This window comes from Orycteropus afer, unplaced genomic scaffold (genome assembly GCF_000298275.1).
Source record: "Orycteropus afer afer isolate SDZICR_OR568_19922 unplaced genomic scaffold, OryAfe1.0 scaffold00009, whole genome shotgun sequence".
In the NCBI taxonomy this organism is placed as follows: Eukaryota; Metazoa; Chordata; class Mammalia; order Tubulidentata; family Orycteropodidae; genus Orycteropus; species Orycteropus afer.
The window spans coordinates 7,350,515-7,372,127 of record NW_006921596.1 but is presented as its reverse complement, the minus strand read 5'-3'; the positions used below and the strand labels follow the sequence as shown (position 1 = coordinate 7,372,127).

General features: G+C 38.9%; 1 protein-coding gene across 1 annotated transcript in view; it reads right to left on the bottom strand.

Annotated features, from left to right (window-relative positions):
• Window positions 1-21,613, bottom strand: part of PHKB (phosphorylase kinase regulatory subunit beta) — a 286,088-nt gene that overhangs the window by 94,180 nt on the left and 170,295 nt on the right. Inside the window, exon 14 of the mRNA XM_007947818.1 lies at window positions 13,674-13,768. Within this exon, the coding sequence (XP_007946009.1) occupies window positions 13,674-13,768 (95 nt within the window). The remainder of the gene's footprint in view (window positions 1-13,673; window positions 13,769-21,613) is intronic.

Below are 21,613 nucleotides of genomic sequence, written 5' to 3'. Positions count from 1 at the left end.
AATCATGGGAGAAAGAAGGGCTGTTTATGCACAGGGAGACAGCTCAGGGGGCAGGAGTGCATGGAGGGATGGACACAGGGAAGAGGTAACTATCAGGAGGAAGTATGAGAGGAGCTGTTGCTTTGTGGTAAATTGTAGTCAATGCCATAAGACAAAGTGTATGTGAACTGCTGTATGGAAAGTGATTTTGCTCTGTAAATTTTCACCCAAATCACAACTAAAAAAAAAATAATAATAATTTTCTGGTTCCATAGTTTCAATGTCCACCATGAGCAATATACAACAGCAACCATGTCTGGGTTGAAATTATTAAAATGCAAAGTAATGATAATAGCTAACATGTATTGAGTGCTTAATTATAAAAGCCAGGAGATGTTCTAATTGCTTTACCTGTATTAACTCATTTAATACTCATGAAAATGCTATTAAATATTATCCAAATTTTATAGTGAGGAAACTAAGGCATACAGAGATTATTCAATTTACCCAAGCTGGGATTCAAATTCACACACTTGATTTCCAGAAGCTATGCTTTTAACTATTTTGTAGAAAGTCCAACAATATGAAATCTCTTCTATTTATATTCTTGAATATTAGAATTATATTTCTACATCAGTGTTTTTTTCTATAATGAAACTCTTCCTTTAATATCAGAATAGCTCATTTACATAAAAATTATATTTCAAGAACCTAGATCAATTTCTCTCAAATTTGTACCAAAATATTTTTTAAAAAATGCAATTCTTGGCTGTTTTCATACTATTCCTGTTTAAATATGATAGTTTCAGACAGAACCACACAAACATCTGAAGGATATTAAGTGTATTTCCCTACATAAGCAGGACATCTGTATTCTAATTAGTATAACCCACAATTCAAAATAAAAGTCTATTTTGCCATTAAAAAAACAAAGAAACACTGCCATCAAGTTGATTCCAACTCATAGTGACACTATAGGACAGAGTAGAACTGCCCCATAGGGTTTCCACAATTTGTTATGATCCACACAGTTGAATGCCTTTGGCAAATCAATGAAATACAGGTAAACATCTTTCTGGTATTCTTTTCTTTCAACCAAGATCCATCTGACATCAACAATGATATCCCTCGGGCCATGCCCTCTTCTGAATCTGGCTTGAATTTCTGGCAGTTCCTTGTTGACATAATGCTGCAACTCTTTTGGATTTATCTTTAGCAAAATTTTAGTTGTGTGTCATAGTAATGAGATTGTTTGATAATTTCTGCATTCTATTTGATCACCCATCTTTGGAATGGGCACAAATATGAATCTATTCCAGTCAGTTGGCCAGGAAACCTGTCTTCCAAATTTCTTGGCATAAATCAAGTGAGCATCTCCAATGCAGCATCCATTTGTTGAATGAAACATTTCAATGAGTACTCTGTCAATTCCTGGAGGCTGCTTTTTTTTTTTTTTGCCAATTCCTTTAGTGCAGTTTGGATGTCTTTCTTCAATATCATCAGTTCTTGATCATATGCTACCTCCTGAAATGGTTGAAAGCTGACCAATTCTTTTTGGTACAGTATCTCTGTGTATTCCTTTCATTTTCTTTTGATGCTTTCTGCATCGTTCAATATTTTGTCCCCAGAATCTTTCAATATTGCAACTCGCGGCTTAAATTTTTTCCTCAGTTCTTTCAGCTTGAGAAACACTGCGCATGTTCTTCTCCTTTGATTTTCCAATTGCCAATTTCATTATAATATTTTACTTTCTCCTCTCAAGCTGTCATTTGAAATCATCTGTTCAGCTCTTTTACTTCATTTCTTGTATTTGCTTTAGCTACTCTCCATTCAAGAGCAAGTTTTAGAGTCTCTTCTGACATCCATTTTGGTCTTTTCTTTTTTCCTGTCTTTTCAATGACTATTTTCATGTATGATGTTCTTGACCACAATCCGTCTGGTCTTTGGTCACTGGTGTCTAATGCATCCCATCTATAGTCAAGGTCATATTTTGGCTCTCACAATTTTAATTTTCTTCAGTTTCAACTTAAACTTGAATATGAGCAATTGATAGTCTGTTCCACAGATAGCCCCTGGCTTTGTTTTGACTGATGATATTGAGCTTCTCCATTATCTCTTTCTATGGATGTAATCGATTTGATTCCTGTGTATTCCATCTGGTGAGATGAACATGTATAATTGCCTTTTATATTGTTGAAAAAAGTATCTGCAATGAATAATTCATTGGTCTTGCAAAATTCTATCATGCGATCTCCAGTGACATTTCTATCATCAAGGCCATAATTTCCAGCTACTAATGCTTCTTCTTTGTTTCCAACTTTCATATTCCAATCACCAGTATTAGCAATATATCTTGATTGTATGTTTGGTCAATTTCAGACTGCAGAAGTTGGTAAAAATCTTCAATATCTTCATCTTTGGCTTTAGTGGTTGGTGCATAAATTTGAGTAATAGTAGTATCAACCAGTCTTCCTTGTAGGCATATGGATACTGTCCTATCACTAATAGCATTGTACTAAAGTACAGATCTTTGATGATGGAAGTGATGCTATTCTCCTTCAATTTGTCTTTCCTGGCATAGTACACCATGTAACTGATACAAAATGGCCAATAGCAGTGCATTTCAGATCACTAATGTCTAGGATATTGATCTTTATGCATTCCATTTTGTTTTTGACAATGTCCAATTTTCCTAGATTCATACTCCACATATTCCATGTTCTGATTATCAGTGGATATTTGCACTGTTTCTTCTCATTTCGAGTCATGAAACATCAGCAAATGAAGGTCCCAAAAGGTTTACTCCATCCATGCCATAAAGGTTGACTCTACTTTGAGCAGGTAGGTCTTTCCCAGTCGTATTCTGAATGCCTTCTAACCTGATGGGCTTATCTTCTGACACTATATCAGACAATGTTTTCCTGCTATTCAGAAGGTGACATCTAGGGAGAAGGATGTGGCCAGGTCCACTTCTGAAAAAAATTGAACACTGAAAATCTTATGAATTATTACTCACAGAAAGATTTAATAAAATAAATCATCCATTTAAAAACACACTAAGTAGGAACAAGGTGGCCTAGACTCAGTACTGTTAAGAAAATCAAACACTCTCAGTTTAGTCCTCAATATTTTCAGCTTGTAAGTGTCAAAAGCCCTATGCCTAATGAAGGCATGGACTCCTCTACAGTTCTGGCACTCTCCCAGTTTCCTGATTCTGGAAACTTCCTTTTGCTATAATCCTTCTATGAAAGAAAAGGTTAACTCTTTTATTGACATATGGACACATATGGCCTGTGTTGCTCAAATCCTGCATATTCCCTAGAAAGGCATATTTGCTGGATTGGCTTTTGGCTGGTTCCTGGGAATTGAACTCTTGGAAAATTGTGTATGATAAGAGCCTCAGTGCATGTCTCAAGCCTTGGGCCACAATGTACCGGTTTGTCCAGATAGTTAATGCTACCGATGTGATTCATGGTGAACACCAGTCTTTTCTCTGGGGGTCTGGAGCTTGAATAACTGAAGTCAGTTACACAGGTGCTGCCTGCGTACATGACTGACCTCTGATAAAAACCATAACACCCACGTTAGGGGAATCTTCTGTGCTTGGTAATACTTCGCTCGTGTTATTACACATTGTTGTCGGGGGGGATTAGGTGCATTCCATGAAGCTCCACTCGGAACGGACACTTGGAAACTTGGACCTGGCTTCCTCCATTTTTCACCCCTTGTGTCTTTTCCCTTTGCTGCTTTTATTCTCTATCTTTTGTTATAACACACCACAAACATAACAACTTCTGAGTCCTGTGAATCCTTCTAACAAACTCTTGATGCTGAGAATAGTAGTTGGGATCTCTAACACATCTTCACCTCTGATGGGAGGGATTTCTCACATTTTGAGAAATTGAGTGGACTTTACTATGCTCTATTTATTTTCTCAGGAGCTTTGGTGGTGCAGTGTTTAAAGCATTCAGCTGCTAACCAGAAGGTTGGTGGTTTGAACCCTTCAGCTGCTTTGTGGAAGAAAGATGAGTCAGTCTGCTTCCATAAAGATTTATCACATTGGAAACCCTATGGGGCAGGTCTATGCTGTCTTAGAGAGTTGCTATGAGTTGGGATCGACTTGATGGCATTGGGTTTGTTTTTTTATTTATTTTTCCAACATTTGGCATGGCTTTAAGTATGTAGTCAATCCCCTCAAATCCATTAATCAGAAAATTCAACTAGTAAATCATAACCTAGTGGTCACTGACACCAACATTTCAGGGAGTTCTGGTGGCACAGTGCCTAAGGCATGTGACTGCTAACCAGAAGTCCAGAGGTTCAAACCCACTAGCCACTCCTTGGGAGGAAGATCTGGCAATACACTTCTGTAGAAATTGTTGTTGTTGTTTCTAGGTGCCGTGGAGTCATCTTCGACTCATAGCAACTTTATGCACAGCAGAATGCAAAACTGCCCAGTCCCATGCCAGCTCTGCGATCCTTGCTATACTTAAGCTCATCACCGCAGCCACTTAATCAATCCATCTTGTTGAGGGCCTTCCCCTCCTTTGTCGACCCTTCACCTTACCAAGCATGACATCCTTCTCCAGGGAATGGTCCCTTCTTACAAATGACCAAAGTAGGTGAGATGAAGTCTGGCCATTCTCACTTCCAAGGAGCATTCTTGCTGCACTTCCTCCAGGACAGATTTGTTAGTTCTTTTAGCAGTCCATGGTACTTTCAGCGTTCTTCGCCAGCACGACAACTCAAAAGCATCAATTCTTCTTCGGTCTTCCTTATTCATTGTCTAGCTCTCACATGCACATGAGGCGACTGAAAATATCATGGCTTGTGTCAGGCGCACCCTAGTCCTCAAGGAGACATCTTTGCTCTTCATCACTTGAAAGAGATCTTTTGAGGCAGACTTGCCCAGTGCTATATGTCTTCTGATGTCCTGACTGCTACTTCTATTGATGTCAATCGTAGAACCAAGCAATGTGAGGTCTTTGACATCCTCAATCTTTTCTCCATTTATCGTGATGCTGCTTATAGGTCCAGTTTAAGGATTTTTGTTTTCTTTATATTGAGATGTAATTCATACTGCAGACTGTATTCTTGAATCTTCATCAGTAAGTGCTTCAACTCATCCTCGCTTTCAGCAAGCAAAGTTGTGTTGTCCGCATATAGCAGGTTGTTAATGATTCTTCCTCCAATCTTGATGCCACATTCTTCTTCAGATAGTCCAGCTTCTCAGATGACTGACTCAGCATATAGATTGAATAAGTATAGTGAAAGGACACAACCCTGACACACTCTCTTCTTGACTCTAAACCATGCAGTGTCCCCTTGTTCCGTCTGAACGACAGCCTCCTGGTCTATGTACAGGTTCCTCATGAGCACAATTAAGTGTTCTAGAATTCCCATTCTTTTCAATGTTGTCCACAATTTGTTATGATCCACATAATCGAGTGCTTCTGCATAGTCAATGTTCTGCTTACGTAGTACCGCTCTGACAGGAATATACCACAAATGGGATGGCCTTAACAAACAGGAGTTTATTCTCTTACAGTTTGGAGGCTTTAAGTCCAAGTTCAAAGTGTCAGACTCTGGGGGCTGGGTGAAAGTTCCTCAGCCTTGGGCTTCAGCTCTGCTTCCAGCCACTCAACCAGGCCCAGTCAAGTTAACATATAAATTTAACTACCACAGTCAATAAAACACAAGTAAATATCTTTCTGGAATTCTTTGTTTTGAGCCAAGATCCATCTGACATCTGCAATGATATCTCTTGTTCCACGTCCTTTTCTGAATCTGACTTGCACCTCTGGAAGTTCTCTGTCAATATACTGCTGCAACTGTTTTTGACTTATCTTCAGTAAGATTTTACTTGTGTGTGATATTAATGATATTGTTCGATAATTTCCATATTCTGTGGGATCACCCTTCTTTGGAATGGATACAAATATGGATCTCTTTAAGTCAGTTGGCCAGGTAGCTGTCTTCCAAATCTCTTGGCATAACTGAGTGAGTGCCTCTAGTGGGGCATCTATTGTTGAAACATCTCAATGGGTATTCCATCAATTCCTGGAGCCTTGTTCTTCAGCAATTGCTTCACTGCAGCTTCGATTTCTTCCTTCAATATCATTTGTTCTTGATTACATGCCATCTCCTGAAATGGATGAAGATCTATCAGTTCTTTTTATACAGTGACTGTGTATTCCTTCCATCTTCCTTTGATGCTTCCTGTATCGTTCAATATTTTGCCCATAGAATCTTTCAATATTGCAACTCGGGGCTTAAATTTTTCCTTAGTTCTTTCAGCTTGAGAAATGCTGAGTGTGTTCTTCCCTTTTGGTTTTCTAACTCCAGGTCTTTGCACATTTCATTATAGTAATTGGCTTTGTCTGTTTGAGCTGCTCTTTTAAATCTTCTGTTCAGCTCTTTTATCTTGTCAGTTCTTCCATTTGCTTTGGTAATCTCTGCTCAAGTGCAAGCTTCAGAATGTCTTCTGTCATCCATTTTGGTCTTTTCTTTTTTTTTCTCATATTTTTGATGATTTCTTGCTTTCTTCATGGATGATGTTCTTGATGTAATCCCATAATTCTTCTGGTTTTTAGTCACTGGTATTCAATGCATCAAATCTATTCTTTAGATGGTCTCTAAATTCAAGAGGGATATATTCAAGGTCATATTTTGGCTCTTGTGGACTTGTTTTAATTGTCTTCAACGTCAAGTTGAACTTGCATAAGAGCAGTTGATGGTCTGTTCCACAATCAGCTCCTGGCCTTGTTTTGGCCGAGGATATTGAGCTTTTCCATCTCCTCTTTCTACAGATATAGTCAGTATGATTCCTGTGCATTCCATCTGGTGAAGTCCACATGTATAGATGCTGTTTGTTTTGTTGAAAAAAGGTATTTGCAATGAATAAATTGTTGGTCTTGCAAAATTCTATCATGCAATCTCCAGCATTATTTCTGTCACCAAGGCCATATTTTCCAACTACTGGTGACTCTTCTTTGTTTCCAAATTTTGCATTCCAGTCCCCAGTGCGAATTAACACATCTTGATTGCACTTTCGGTCAATTTCAGACTGTGGAAGTTGATAAAAATCTTCAATTTCCTCATCTTTGGCTTTGATGGTTGGTGTGTAAATTTGAATAAGAGCTGTATTAACTGGTCTTCCTTGTATTATTATTATGTGCTGTTGAGTCAGACCTGACTCATAGCGACCCCTCCTTGGGTTTCCAAGGCAGTATCACTACGGAAGTAGATTGCCCCATCTTCCTTATACAGATATTATCCTATCACTGACAGCATTGTACTTCAAGACAGATCCTGAAATATCCTTTGTGATGATGAATGCCACAGCATTCCTCTTCAAATTGTCACTCCTGGTATAGTAGATCATATGGTTGTCTGATTCAAAATGGCCAAAACCAGTCCACTTCAGCTCACTAATGCCTTAAATACCATCTTTATGTATTTCATGTCATTTTTTTTTTTTTTTTATTGTGATTGGGTGAAAGTTTACAGAGCAAATTCACTTTCCATACAGCAGTTCACACACACGTTGTCACATGACATTGACTACAATTTACCCCAATGCAACAGCTCCCCTCCCACTTCCTCCCTATAGTTACCTCTTCCCTGTGTCCATCCCTCCATTCACTCCTGCCCCCTGCACTGTCTTTCCGTGCATAAACAGCCCTTCTTCCTCCCATGATTGTTCTCTCCAAAGAGTGTATCCACCTCAGGTCCATGTTCAAGTCATACGCCTATCTTTTGTTTGGTCACAGTTGTGGGTTCAATTCCAGACCTGAAGGGAAGCTAGGGATCATAGTCTCAGTGGTTCCACCAGGCTCCATCAGACCAGCAAACCTGGTCCCCCCCCCCCTTTTTTTCCCAGATGATTTTGAGTTTTGTTCCACATTGTTCTCCCTCTCTATCCAGGATCTCCTACATAGATCCCCTTCTGAGTGGTTACTAGTGGTAGCCGGGCACCATCTAGTTCTTCTGGTCTCATAGTCATATAGGTTGCGGATCACATCATGTACCAGTCACAAGGACTACTTGTTTCCATGAATCTTTGGTTTTCTTTATTCTTCTTTCCTCTGGATGAGGAGAGACCCATCGTTGCATATAGATGGCTGCTTGCAAGCTTTTAATATCCCAGTCGCTACTTGCCAGAGTAGGAGGTGGAACAATATTTCGTGTAGTATGTTATGCCAATTGAGCTTGATGTCCCCTCTGACTACTCCATTTCATTTTTGACAAGTTCCAATTTTCTTAGATTCATACTTCATACATTCCATGTTCTGATTACTAATGGGTGTTTGCAGCTGTTTCTCCTCAATTTGAGTCGTGTCACGTCAGCAATTGGAGGTCTCGAAAGCTTTACTTTATCCATATCAGTAAGGATGGTTCTTTTCTGATGATGCAGCTCTTTCCTAGTCTTATTTTGAGAGGCTTCCAACCTAAGTGGCTTGTCATCCTGCTTTTTATCAGACAGTGTTTCTGGGCTATTCATATAGTTGCCCAGTAATGTAACAGACAGCGTTTCTCTGCTATTATCATAAGGCTTTCCCTGGCCAATTCTTTGAGAAGTGGATGGCCTCCTCCTTCTTCCTAGTCTGTCTCAGTCTGCAAGCTGTGCCGAAATCTGTGCACCATGTGCAACCCGGCTGGCATTTGAAACACCGGTGGCACTGCCTCAAGCCTCACAGCAACGCGCTACCAGAGCATGAAAAACCAACAGACAAGTTTGTCTCCTTTAGCTGTTTGAAACCTCTCCACCCTCCCCTTACCAGGATTGCTTGCTCACTCTATCCTGGATGCCCTGGCTTTCCTTTCCTTTTCCCTTTACTTGTCCTGCTGCTTGGGGGTTGGGGCTGGGTCCCTCCCCTCACCTGGATGCCTCTGCCACTTACTTGCTCTGTCCTGGATGCTCTGGCTTTCCTTTCCTTTCCCCTCTGCTTTTGCTGCTGCTTGGGGGTATCTGTAGAGATACCACTTTGGAAACCTAAGGAGGGGCCGCTATGAGTTGAATCAACTCGAAAGCAGTGAGTTTGGTTTCTTCAATTTGGTACCCTTAGGGAAATGTCTAACTCCTCATTTCATCACTCTATGAGTTATCCAGTCCCAGCAATGGACATGAGTGTGCCAGGTCTTGGGTATGGCTTTAAAATGGCTAAGAGAATGGCAAGTAATTCTCACCATTTTATACACCACCACAACCTGTCAACAGATGGGAGCATGTCAGCTCCCAGTAGTTTTCTGCTATGGATCCTCCTTATCACCTTCCTTTCAAAACTATGTATAACTGCACAGATGTAATATACCATATGGGTGCAGAAGAGGCGCCCCAATCCTTACTCTAGAACTACTCTTAGCTAGAGGCTAGCTCCACTGGAGGGTGCCACAGGTAATTTAGTAGCAAAACTAGTACATGATTTCCATAAAATACAATATATATTAGAGTGGATGCTCTATCACTCAACTGTACTCTGATAAGCTTTCTTGACTGGGTGAGAGTTGCAAATACATTTTATGCCAGAAATTACACATAACTGATAATCTTGCTTATATGTGTGAAAAGGAGCCCTGGTGTAGCAGTGGTTAAGTGCTTGTCTGCTAAACTGAAAGGCTGACAGTTTGACCTAACTAGTCACTCTGAACAGAACGACGTGGCAGTCTGCTTTCATAAAGATTATGGCGTTGGAAACCCTGTAGGGCAGTTCTACTCTCTATGAGTCAGAATCAACTTGATGACACACAACATATGTGTCAAGCATGAAATAACTGTTTAAATAGCTGATTTTATTAGTTATGTGCCTATAAAATGCCTTGATATTCTCTGGCTCCTGCTCTGAACATCTCAAACCCATGCCCCTATTGCTTTATTTTCTAAGAAAAGGCTTTGAGGTTTCATGATCCTAGAGAAGCAGATCAGGTATGTGAAGTACTATGTAAATAAACCCACTAGTCTTAAAAATAGCTCAGAGTTAAGGCATTGGGTAATATGAAGATAGGTATTGTTTTTGTTTTCTAAGCCAAAAAATCAAACTCACTGCCATTGAGTCAATTCCAACACATAGCGACCCCCTTTGGGTTTCTGAGGTGGTAAATCTTTATGGAAGTAGATTGCCCAGTCTTCCTTCCACGGAGTGGCTGGTGGGTTTGAACTGCTAACAACATTCTGGTTAGCAGTCAAGTGCCTTAGGCACTATAACAGAGCTCCTTGGTTCTCTAGTGTCACTCTAACAAAAATACCACAGGTAGATGACTTCAGCAAACAGGGATTTATTCTCTTTCAGTTTACAAGGCTACAAGTCCGAGTTCAAAGTGTCAGCTCCAAGGCCTGGGTGAAAGCCCCTTGACCTTGGGCTTCAGCTCTGCCTCTTGCTCCCGGCCCACTGATGCTGGAAGTATCTCTTACCTTGAACAACTGCTAGCTGATGAGGCTGATAAAACCCAAGGCCGACCAGTAAAATGGCACAGTCCCAAGAATATTAAGCAACATGGCAGGCCACTAGTTCAAGCCCCAAGATTGGTAGGCAATTGTGGCACACTGCTGAATGAAGACTCAGCTACATGCAGGGACCAAGCAGGCCAAAAAAGCTCAGACCATTCTCAAAGCATCTTCTTATATACTGGAAGCAGACCAAACTCCTAAGGTAGCTACTCAGCTGCTCACAGTAGATTCTATGAGGGAGTTGATTACCATTCTCATCACAGGGAATAATTACATCCAGCTACCCAGCCACTCAAAACCAGGCCCAGCCAAGTTGACACGTAACCTTAATTGTCACATATGTATTCCCCATTTGACCACTTCTTCACAGCTCATATACATACATGTGGTATAGTGAATGACTTAATGTGGCCCTTTCAGCCATGCATGGTTCTTTTAACTCCCACACAATGATTGGGTGGGACTATGCAAAGAAGGGGCTTATGGCCCACCAAAGGGACTGGATAACTTGCTAATAATGCAAATAAGATGTGTGGCCCTTCTGTAGGGGTGGGACCATGAAAATAAGGTATATGGAACCCTAATGAAGGGATTGGTCAGTTTTGCCATCCTGCTAGGCTTGAAAGAGAGTTAATCCCAGAGCAGAGGTAGGAATCTCACTATCATCAGGAAGAATATCTGGGCAGAGAGTTTTCTTTGTAATCAGGGTCCCAGTGCTGATAACCTTCTAGACCCAGGAGACAGAGAGAGAGAGAGAGAGAGGAAGGGAGGGAGCTGATAACATTGCTGATGGCATGAGACAGCAAGAAGCAGTGGCAGAGATACGGTGGCAGCAGAACCAAGAGACAGTGCGGTGGGCTTCCTGACCCATGGAGCAAGAGTGCAGGCAAAACCATGAAGCAAGAGAGCTGAGAGTCTTTGGGCAAGAGGTTTCCTGGCAGAGTGGGGCATCTCCAGGCAATTGTTGGCAGAGCTAAAGAGCTTTGTGATAATTGACCAAGCAGGGAAGAGGCTAGGCTTGAGCAGGGTCACAGGAAGGCTGAGAAAGGAGGCCTGGCCTGTGGAACTGATAGGAGCCAGTCCTGAGGGGGTCAAAAGGAGCTTGTCCTGAGGAGGCCCAGAGGAACACTGCATGGCCAAGAGGAGCAGAGAGCTACTCTGCACTGAAGAAGAGAGATTTTGCCTACATGATTCCTGATCCTGATCCTAAGTTGTAGTCTGTTGACCTTGATCCTGAATTGTAACCTGTTACTTCCCTAATAAATCCTATAATTGTATTATTATCTGTGAGTTCTGTGAGAATTATTGAATGAATTATTGAACCTCACAGAGAAGTAAAGAGAGCCACGGGAGGGGATGGCTGGTGTCAGATTCGGTAAAAAGGTTGGAGGATGGAGATATGTATGACCTTCACCTCATAAGAATCAGCTTTGGGCTGACATTCAAATTGATTCTCTTTCCTCCTCCTTGTGAAGGTAGAAGAGGTGAGATATTACCTGCGGTGTAGTAAATTACCTGGAATGGCTTTTCTAGCCATAAGTCTTTGTAAACTCTGTGGTGGAATTTGCTGTGAGGAACTGAGAAGCTCCTGATTGTAAAAGTTATCCACCTGGGGTATATCTTTTGGGCGTGGCACAAAGGAATGTTCTGGGAAGTTCACTCTCTCTCAGGTGCTTAGAATTCTGATGTTATTATCTGGCCTCCTAGAGGCAGAAGTCTCTCTCTTTGACCTCTGGCTGAGGAAGACATGTTGCTGAGAGAAACACGCTCCTGAGAGACACAAGCTGCTGAAAAAGAGACACCGAGAGACATGCACTGCTGAGAAAGAGACACCGAGAGACACGAACTGCTGGGAGAGAGATTGAGAGAAACTGCAGGGTGAGAGACAGCAGGCTGAGAGAGACTGAACATTGTTCCTTAACTTGAATTGTAGCCTGGTCCTTCCCTAATTAACCCCATAATCTGTGAGTTCTGCATAGCCACTGCAGTGAATTATCAAACCTGGCAGATAGGCTTTGGGTGCTACAGGAGGAACGGTTGGTGTAAGGGCTGGAGGGAAGCAGCATGTCTGGCCTTGCAGGAATAGGCCTTGGGCTATTGATGGTGATTCTGTCTTCCTCTTGTGTGGTTAGAGGAGGTCAGAAGATGGTGCCTCCCTGCCCTTTTAGCACTACCATACCACCATTTCCACAGAACAAAATGTACAGTTGCATCGTACTGACACAAGTGGTAACAAGTCAAATCTATACCTTAGAGGAGCTAGTAGGATAGTGAGAAATTTTATCACACATATTAATATAAAGATTGCATGTTCTTGAGGAAAATTTAACATTTATTTACAAGCCTCTCAAAGAGCCTCTCATCTATAAGCCACTCAGAGTAATTAAATGATTTGGTGAAGACCAGCAAAACAAACATTTATTATGCCTTGGGAAAGTGTGTGTGTGTATACATACATACATGCAACTATATATGTATACATACATACGTGTTTTTGTGTTACAGTTATGTATATGTGTACCTGCATTTCAATTTTCTAAGCATTTCTTCTGTAACTGCTGATGCTACTCTTATTAAATGCACATTAACTACTTGGAATCCTAGGCACACACTAAGGTTCATTCCCTTTCTCCTCAGGCAGTCTCCACAATCCACAATGTTTTCATTTTAACAATTCGCATCACTGGTATCATTTAATATTTCAGGGTTTTCTCAAGTCAACATCAATCTTTCTGATCCTGCAAACACTTATTTTGTTGACACAACACAGACTGCATCCATAGCAACTAAATGTAAAGATTTTAAAGCTGTTCTCTACCCTGACATGTCACCAAGTACTAAGAACAACTCTGTCAGCCACTTAGACCTGTCAAGGAGTCACAGAACTGGAGAGACAGTGCAGGCACAGGGCCTTTCACTGGTCCTGACTCTCTTCAATAATATCACCATCTCATCTCTTGTCCAACCAGCCCCACGCTCTATGTATTCTCAAAGATACCTGACACCTCAAATGCAACCATTTTGAAGATGACAGTGTTTACCTGAATGGCACTGTGCTGGACACCTCTAACTCCTACTTCCTTATTAACAAATAGCCTTTTACACAAGTAAATCTTAACTAATTATAAGAAGGAGAAGCTTTGACATTAAGTAGGAGCAATAAAAACCTATTCAGAATAAAATTTCTTCTTCAATTAACCTTTAAAGTCTTCGGTTAAGTCTAGATAAAGAAAAAAGATCCCTTTACCTGATTGGAAAATCTCATGCTCACGTTACGTTGATTCTGTAGTGGGATATAGCGTTGGACTGGATCAAGGTCTTTAGGACTGATTAATTCATCAACTAAAAAGAGAGAAGGGAAGTCGCATTAGCAAAAATGAATTTGTACAGAACTATAAATGAAATAAACCTAACAGACATCTGCAAAACCATCCAATGAGTAGAGTACATATTCTTCTTCTTAAGTCCACATGCATATTCTCATAGGCAATGTTCTCCAGGATAGATTATATGCTAGGTCATAAAACAAGCCTCAATAACTTTAAAAGGATTTAAATCATACAAAGTATGTTCTCCAATGACAATGAAATGAAATGACAATCATAACAGAAAGATATTTGGGAAATTCACAAGTATGTGGAACTTAAACAATACATCTCTAAGTGACGATCGAGTCAAGGAAGAACTCAAATGGAAAATACTTTATGTACTTTTAAACTAATCAATGAAAAGAACATACCAAAATTTATGGGACACAGCTAAAGCAGTGTTTAGAGGGAAATTTATGCTGTAAATAACTATATTAACACAGAATGAAAATCTCAAGTCAATAGTCTGTTCTTCCAACTCAAGACTGTAGATGAAAAAGAGCAAATTAAATCTAAAGGAAGCAGAATGAAAAGAAAAACAAAGATTATAGTAGAAATTAATGAAATAAAGAAAAAAAAATTTTTTTCATTTTATTTTATTTCACCGGTGCCATCAAGTGAGTTCCACTGTGTAGCAAGCCTATGTAAACAGAACAAAACACTACTTGGTCTTGCACTATCTGTACAACTGTTGCTATCCTTGAGCCCATCATACAGCCACTAGGTCAATCCATTTTGTTGAGCATCTTTGCCCTTTTTGCTGACCATCTACTTTACCAAGTGTAATATCCTTCTCCAGGGATTGGTCCCTTCAGACAACATGACCAAAGTAAGTGGGCATTCTGGCTGTGCTTCCTCAAAGACAGATTGATTCATTTTTCTAGTAGTCCTGGTATGTTCAACATTCTTTTACAATACCCCAATTCAAAGGCATCGATTTTTCTTCAGTCTTCCTTATTCATTCTCCAGTTCTCATATACATATGAAGCTAATGAAAACGCCAAGGCTTGGGTCAGGCACACCTTAGTCTTCAAAATAGTATCTTTGCTCTTTAACACTTTAAAGAGGTATTTTCAGGTATATTTGCCCAGAGAAATATGTCATTTGATTTCTTGACTGCTGCTTCTGTGGGCATTGACTATGGAACCAAAAAACAAAAACAAACCAAACCCAATGCCATTGAGTCGATTCTGACTCATAGTGGACCCCCATTGGGTCTTGTTCTTCAGAATCCGGCTGGAATTTCTGGCAGTTTTACTTGTGTGTGATATTTTAGTGACCAAAAAAAAAAAAAAAAAAAAACCTCACTGCCATCAAGTTGGTTCCACTCAGCGACCACTCCTTGTGTTTCCAAGGTGGTATCTCTATGGAAGTACATTGCCCAGTTTTCCTTCTGAGGAGTGGCTGGTGGGTTTGAATTGCCAGCCTTCTGGTTAGCAATCAAAAGCCTTAGGCACTACACCACCAGAACTCCCATTTGTGATAGTGTTCAATAATTTATCCATTTCGTTGGATCACCTTTCATTGGAATGGGCACAAATATGGATCTCTTCCAGCCGGTTGGCCAGGTAGCTATCTTACAAATTTGGGGAATAAGTAAGTAAGTGCTTCCACCATTGTATTCATTTGTTGAAACATCACAGTGGGTATTCCATAAATTCCTGGAACCTTGTTTTTCACCAATTCCTTCAGTGTAGCTTGGACTTCTTCCTTTAATACCATTAGTTCTCGAGCATATGCTACCTCCTGAATTGGCTGAACACTGACCAATTTTTTTGGTACAGTGATTCTGTGTATTCATTCCTTCCATCTTCTTTTGATGCTGCCTGCATTGTTCAATATTTTGTCCACAGAATCCTTCAATATTGCAACTCAAGGCTTGATTTTCTTTTTTTCTTCAGTTCTTTCAGCTTGAGAAATTCCAAGTAGGTTGTTCCCTTTTGATTTTCTAACTTCAGGTCTTTCCACATTTCACTATAATACATGACTTTGTCTTCTCAAGTTGGTCTTTGAAATCTTCTGTTCAGCTCTTTTACTTCATCATTTCTTTCATTCTCTTTAGCTCCTCTCTGTCCAAGAGCAAGTTTCACAGTCTCTTATGTTATCCATTTTAGTCTTTTCTTCCTTTCCTGTCTTTTCATAATCTTTTGCTTTCTTCATATACGATATATGATATGCTTGATGTCATCCCACAATTCTTCTGGTCTTCAGTCACTGGTATTCAATGAGCCAAATCTATTCTTCAATTGGTCCCTAAATTCAAGCACAATATACTCAAGATTGTATTTTGGCTCTCATGGACTTTCTTAAAATTTTGTTTACCTTCCACTTTAATTTGCATAGGAACAATTGCTGTTTTGTTCCACATTTACCCCCGAGCCTTGTTCTAACTGAGGATATTGAGCTTCCCCATTGTCTCTTTGCCCAGATGTAGTCAATTTGATTCTTGGGTATTTTATCTGGCATAGTCCTTGTGTATAGTCACCATTTATGTTGTTAAAAAACGGTATTTGCAATGACTAAGTCATCGGTCTTGCAAAATTCTATCATATACATTGGTCTTGCAAAATTCTATCATGCGATCTCTGTCATCATTTCTCTCACCAAGGTCATATTTACCACCTAATGATACTTCTTCTGTTTCTAACTTTTACCTTTCAACAGATGTAGAAAAAAAGCATTTGGCAAATTTCAACACTCATGATAAAAAGATTTAAAAAAAACAAGCAATGGAATGCAATTTCCTCAACTTGGAAAGTGTGTCTACAAAAAACTCATAGCTAACATAATTCATGGTGAAAAAAAAATGAATGCTTTTCCCCAAACATCAAGAGCAAGACAAGGATATATATTTTTCTCACTTTTATTCAACATTATGCTGGAGCGATCAGCCAGGAAATTATGTAAGAAAATGAAAGAAAAGACAGCTAGATTGGGAGGGAAGAAATAAAATTATTTTCACAAACAACATAATTTTGCATATAGAAAATCCTAAGGCACCCACAAAAAAAAAAAAAACTATTAAAATTAAAACATTCAGCTAGAGTACAAGATCAATATACAAAAATCAATTGTAAATGTAGCTGTTATCACTAAACTGTACACTTGGAAGAAGAATGCAAAATGGCAAGTAAAGTATTTTATATAATTTATAACTACAACAGCGGTCAAAAATAACAAAAACACAAAGGTTATGCCTGCTGACATTGCTTAGGTACACCTAAACACTTCAAGGGATTCATTTTCTTGGTTTAAAGGTTTAGAGTCATTGCTCTGTGGGTTTATCCATTCAGTTAGCTTAATATTGTATTTAGAGTTTATTTTTTAACTTTGGTGAGTAGTGCCTGAGGTCTTAAAAGCTTGTGAATGGCCACCCAAATTACAAAAATAATAATCTATTCACCTAGAATAGCAGAAGAAAAAGGAGACAGAAGAATTGGAGAAGCAAATGGACTGTACTTTTAACTGTGTCCACAAACTACTACTTCTTCTGCTACTGAGACTAGAAGAAATGGATGGCACCTGGTTACCATTATTGAATGTTTTGATTAGGGATCCAATAGATGGATCCTGATTAAAAGGAAAAAATTGGGGAACAGAACTTCAAATTCATATGGAAGCTAGACTTAATGGATTGAGATTTGAGGGACTCCTGAATCTATTGTCCAGAATATTCTTTAAACCTTGAACCAAAACTATCCCATGAAGCCTTAAACTAAAACAACAGTTTAGGTCAAATTGCCTTGAGCACTGCATCCTTACAAAGAATTACCTATGAGCTCAAATTGACAACAGTGCAAGTGAGAACTTTAAAAAGCAGTGTCTAGGAACAAAACCCCAAAACTCAATGATGACCAGAATTACTGGTCAGATGAAATCTGACAATACCCCCAATACTATGGCCCTGGAATACATCCTTCGCCTGGAATAAAATGCACCCCCAGGGGCTGGCTCTCAGCCCAATGGTTAACAAGATGTACATGCAGACCACTCAACCCAGGATGACACACCCACATACTCTATGGTAATACATCCCTTAGAGCAATAGACCACAGGGCACCAGAGGACCAACATTCAAATCGAGGAAATGCAGGACAAACAGGAGTGCATAAATACGAGGGGCACCAGGGGAGGACTGCAGGGTAGGGAGGGGAGGAGACTGGGTTGGGGTTGGACATGGTAAATGGGGAGTGAAACTAGATGTACACATAACGTTGAATGTAAAACAAGCTCTTAAAATAATAAATAAATAAATGAAGATTATGGGTTGGCTAGGGTTAGGCCCAAGGCTTGGTCTAGTGTTAAAGTTACAGTTAGGATTAAGGATTTGGTGTCAGGGGTAGGGGTCAGGTTTATGGTTATGGTTATGAGATTATGGTTAAGCATTATGGTTAGGGATTATCAGTCAAATTTCAGTTTAAGCTTAGTATTAGGCCTTGGGCTAGGGCTTGTCCTAATGTTAAGGTTAAGATTAGGGGTATGGACAGTAGTACTTTTAGGGTGAGGCTTAGCGTTGAGTTTTGGCCTAGGAGGTCTTGGCCTAGGGCTATGTGTAGTGTTAGAGTTAAGGTTAGGTTAGGTTTAATGTTAGAATTCAGATTAGGGGTTATGTGTTAAGGTTAGGGGTTGTGATAGGGCTAGGCCAAGGGCTTAGTCTAGTGTTATATTTAGGTTTACTGTTAAAGGTGAAGGGATATTATATTTAGGTTTACAGTTAGGATTGAAGTATTAGGGGTTAGGGTTTATGGTTAGATGTGAGAGTGAGGGTTAGGATTACATTTAGCGTTAGAGGATGGACTATATCGAGGCCTAAGCCTTCATCTAGTAGTAGGGTTAGGGTTTGGGTTAGGATTAGGGTTATGTTTAGGTTAGACTCAGGGTTAGGGTAAGGGCTATTAGAGGTTAAGAGGTTAGGCTTTAGTGGATTTGATTATCTGTAAGATTACAATTAGCATTAATTAATAAGTATTGGAAAAAATCTAGGCCTAGAGCTTGGTCTAATTTTAGGGTTAGGGGTTAGGGTTAGAGTTATTTTTGAGGTTAGGGGTTAGGGTTCTTTTTTAGTTTTAGGGTAAATGTTATGTTCAGGGTAGGCATTAGGGTTAGGATTAGGGCGAAGTTAAGAGTTACAGTTAGGTTATGTTAGATTTGTGGTTAGGGTTAGGATTTAATCATAAGGTTAAGTTTAGGGTTATTGTTAGAGTTACAGTAGGGTTTAGAGTTAGGATTAGGGTTAGGTAAAAGGTTACAGACACAGTTAAATGTATGATTAGGATTAGGTGTTTGGTGTAAGGTTAGTGTTAGGTTTACAGAAAAAAGCAGTGTCTAAAGTAACAGCAATGTAACAGTTGGACAGAGATAGTGAGAACAGTGGCATATTCTGAAGTACTAACCGATGTCATTGAAGTGTACATGCAGAAACTGTGAATGGATATATGTTTGGCTGTATATATTCCCATAAAAAATCAATTGTACTCTGTACATTAGCAATGAACAAGCCAAAAATGAAATTAAGAAAACAATTCCATTTATAATAGCATTAAAAAGAATACTTAGGAAGAGAAATGAAGTTCTGATACATATTACAACATGATGACTCTCAAAGACATTATGCTGAATGAAATAAGTCGATCACAAAATGACAAATATTGTGTGAACTAACTTACATGTTATAATTGACAATATACAGAGAGCAATGGTTAACTACTGTTACCAGGGATGGGAAGAGGGAGGGAGAGAGAATCAATTTCTGTGAAGTAGTGAATTTTTGTTTATGGTGATGGGAAATTCTGCACCAACTGAGTAATGGTTATATACCTTGACAAATGTAACTGGTATCACTAAAATGTACACCAGAAAAATAATGAAATGGAAAATATAGTGTTATATATAATTTTAAACATAAATTAAACAGATGAATGAGAGGCAGCAGTTGTTGATACTACTTAGGTACAATTAACTACTACATGAGATTAGTTTTCTTGGTTTGAAGGTTTAGGGTCATGGTTTTGAGGTCTTTTCAGTCAACTGGCCTAATATTGTTTTCAGAGTATATGTTCTACCTCCCAGTTCAGTGAGTAGTGTCTAGGGTCTTGAAGGCTTGTGACTCTCCATTTAAGATGCAAGCATTAGTCTCTATTCACCTAGAACTACAGAGGAATGAAACCAAGGAATCAAAGAAGGAAATGAACAGGTCTAATTGTCTCCATGTACTACTACTTTCTTTGCCACTAAGACCAGTAGAATGGGATTTCTATTACCGAATGTTTTGATCAAGGACCCAATAGACAGATCGTAGTCAAAAGGAGGAATAATTTGGAAGATAACTTTAAATTCTTATAGAAAACAAATTTACTGGCCCCATTGGGACTGGGGGAACCCACAAATCTATTGATAATCTTTAAGTCTTAGACTGAAACTGTTCCATGAAGTAATCTTTAAAAACCGTTTAGCTTAACTAGTAAAGCATGTTCACTTTCAGTACTGAACTCTTTTAAAAAATTATCTATATGAGATCAAATTGATAACAGTAACTCTAAAACACAGAGGAAAAGTTTAAGGTACAGAGATTCAAAATTAATGGTGGTGGATAAATATGGGTAGAGACAGTGATCATAGTGACTCTATGTAAAGAAGGTAACCAATGTCAGTGAACTGTACGTGTAGGAAACTCTGTGTGGGTGTACATTTTGTTATGCGTATTTTCACAAAAAATTAAAATAGAGCGTGTAGAGACAAATTCATCAAAGAGTAAAAAATTTATAGTTCAAAAACTAGAAAACACTGCTAGAAGAAAGTAAAGATGATCTAAATAAATGGAAAGACGCCCCCATGTTCATGGATTGAAGATTCAGTAGTGCTAAAATGGTAATATTCCCAAATTCATCTACAGATTCAATACACTCCCTATAAAAATCTCTCTTTCTCTCTCTCTTTTTGGTAGAAATTGACAAGTTAATGGAATAAAAATTAAGGGATACAGAATAGCCAAAACTTGAAACAAAGAACAAAGTTGGAGGACTCATATTTCTCAATTTTTAAACTTACTGACAGTGTGGTACAGCATAAGGATAGACACATTGATCAATAAAATAGAGAATCCAAAAACAAACCTTTACATTTATGGTCATTTTATTTTTTGGTAAGGGTGTCAAAATCATTGACTGGAGAAAGAACAGTATCTTCAACAAGTGATGCTGGTACAAGCGGATTACCACAAGCAAGAGAATGAAGTTGAACTCTTCCTCAAACAATATACAAAAATTAATTCAAAATGGATGAAAACATAAGGGCTAAAACTATAAAACCATTAAAAAATATGATTAAATGTTTGTGATTTTCAATTATACAAAGATATGGTTCTAATTCACAGCGGCAAAGAAAAAAGATATTGGACTTAATTAAAATTACAATCTTTTGTGCCTAAAAGGACACCATCAAGAAAGTTAAATGACAACCTCCAGAATGGGAGCAAATATTTGTGAGTCATATACATATAAGGGACTTGTATCTAGAATATATATGTAAAGAACTTTTATATCTCAATCATAAAATGATAAATAACCAATGAAAAAATGGGCATAATAGTCAATATTTCTCCAAAGAAGATACAGAAATGGCCAACAACCAAAAAAAAAAAAAACACCTCAATTAGTCATTAGGGAAACATACATGAAAACCCCAATAAGATATCATTTCACACCCAACCGAATGTCCATAATCAGAGAGACAGATAACAAGTATTGGGAAGGATATAGAAAAATTGGAATACTTTGCTGGTGTGAATGCAAAATGGTGCAGACACTTTGAAAAACCATCT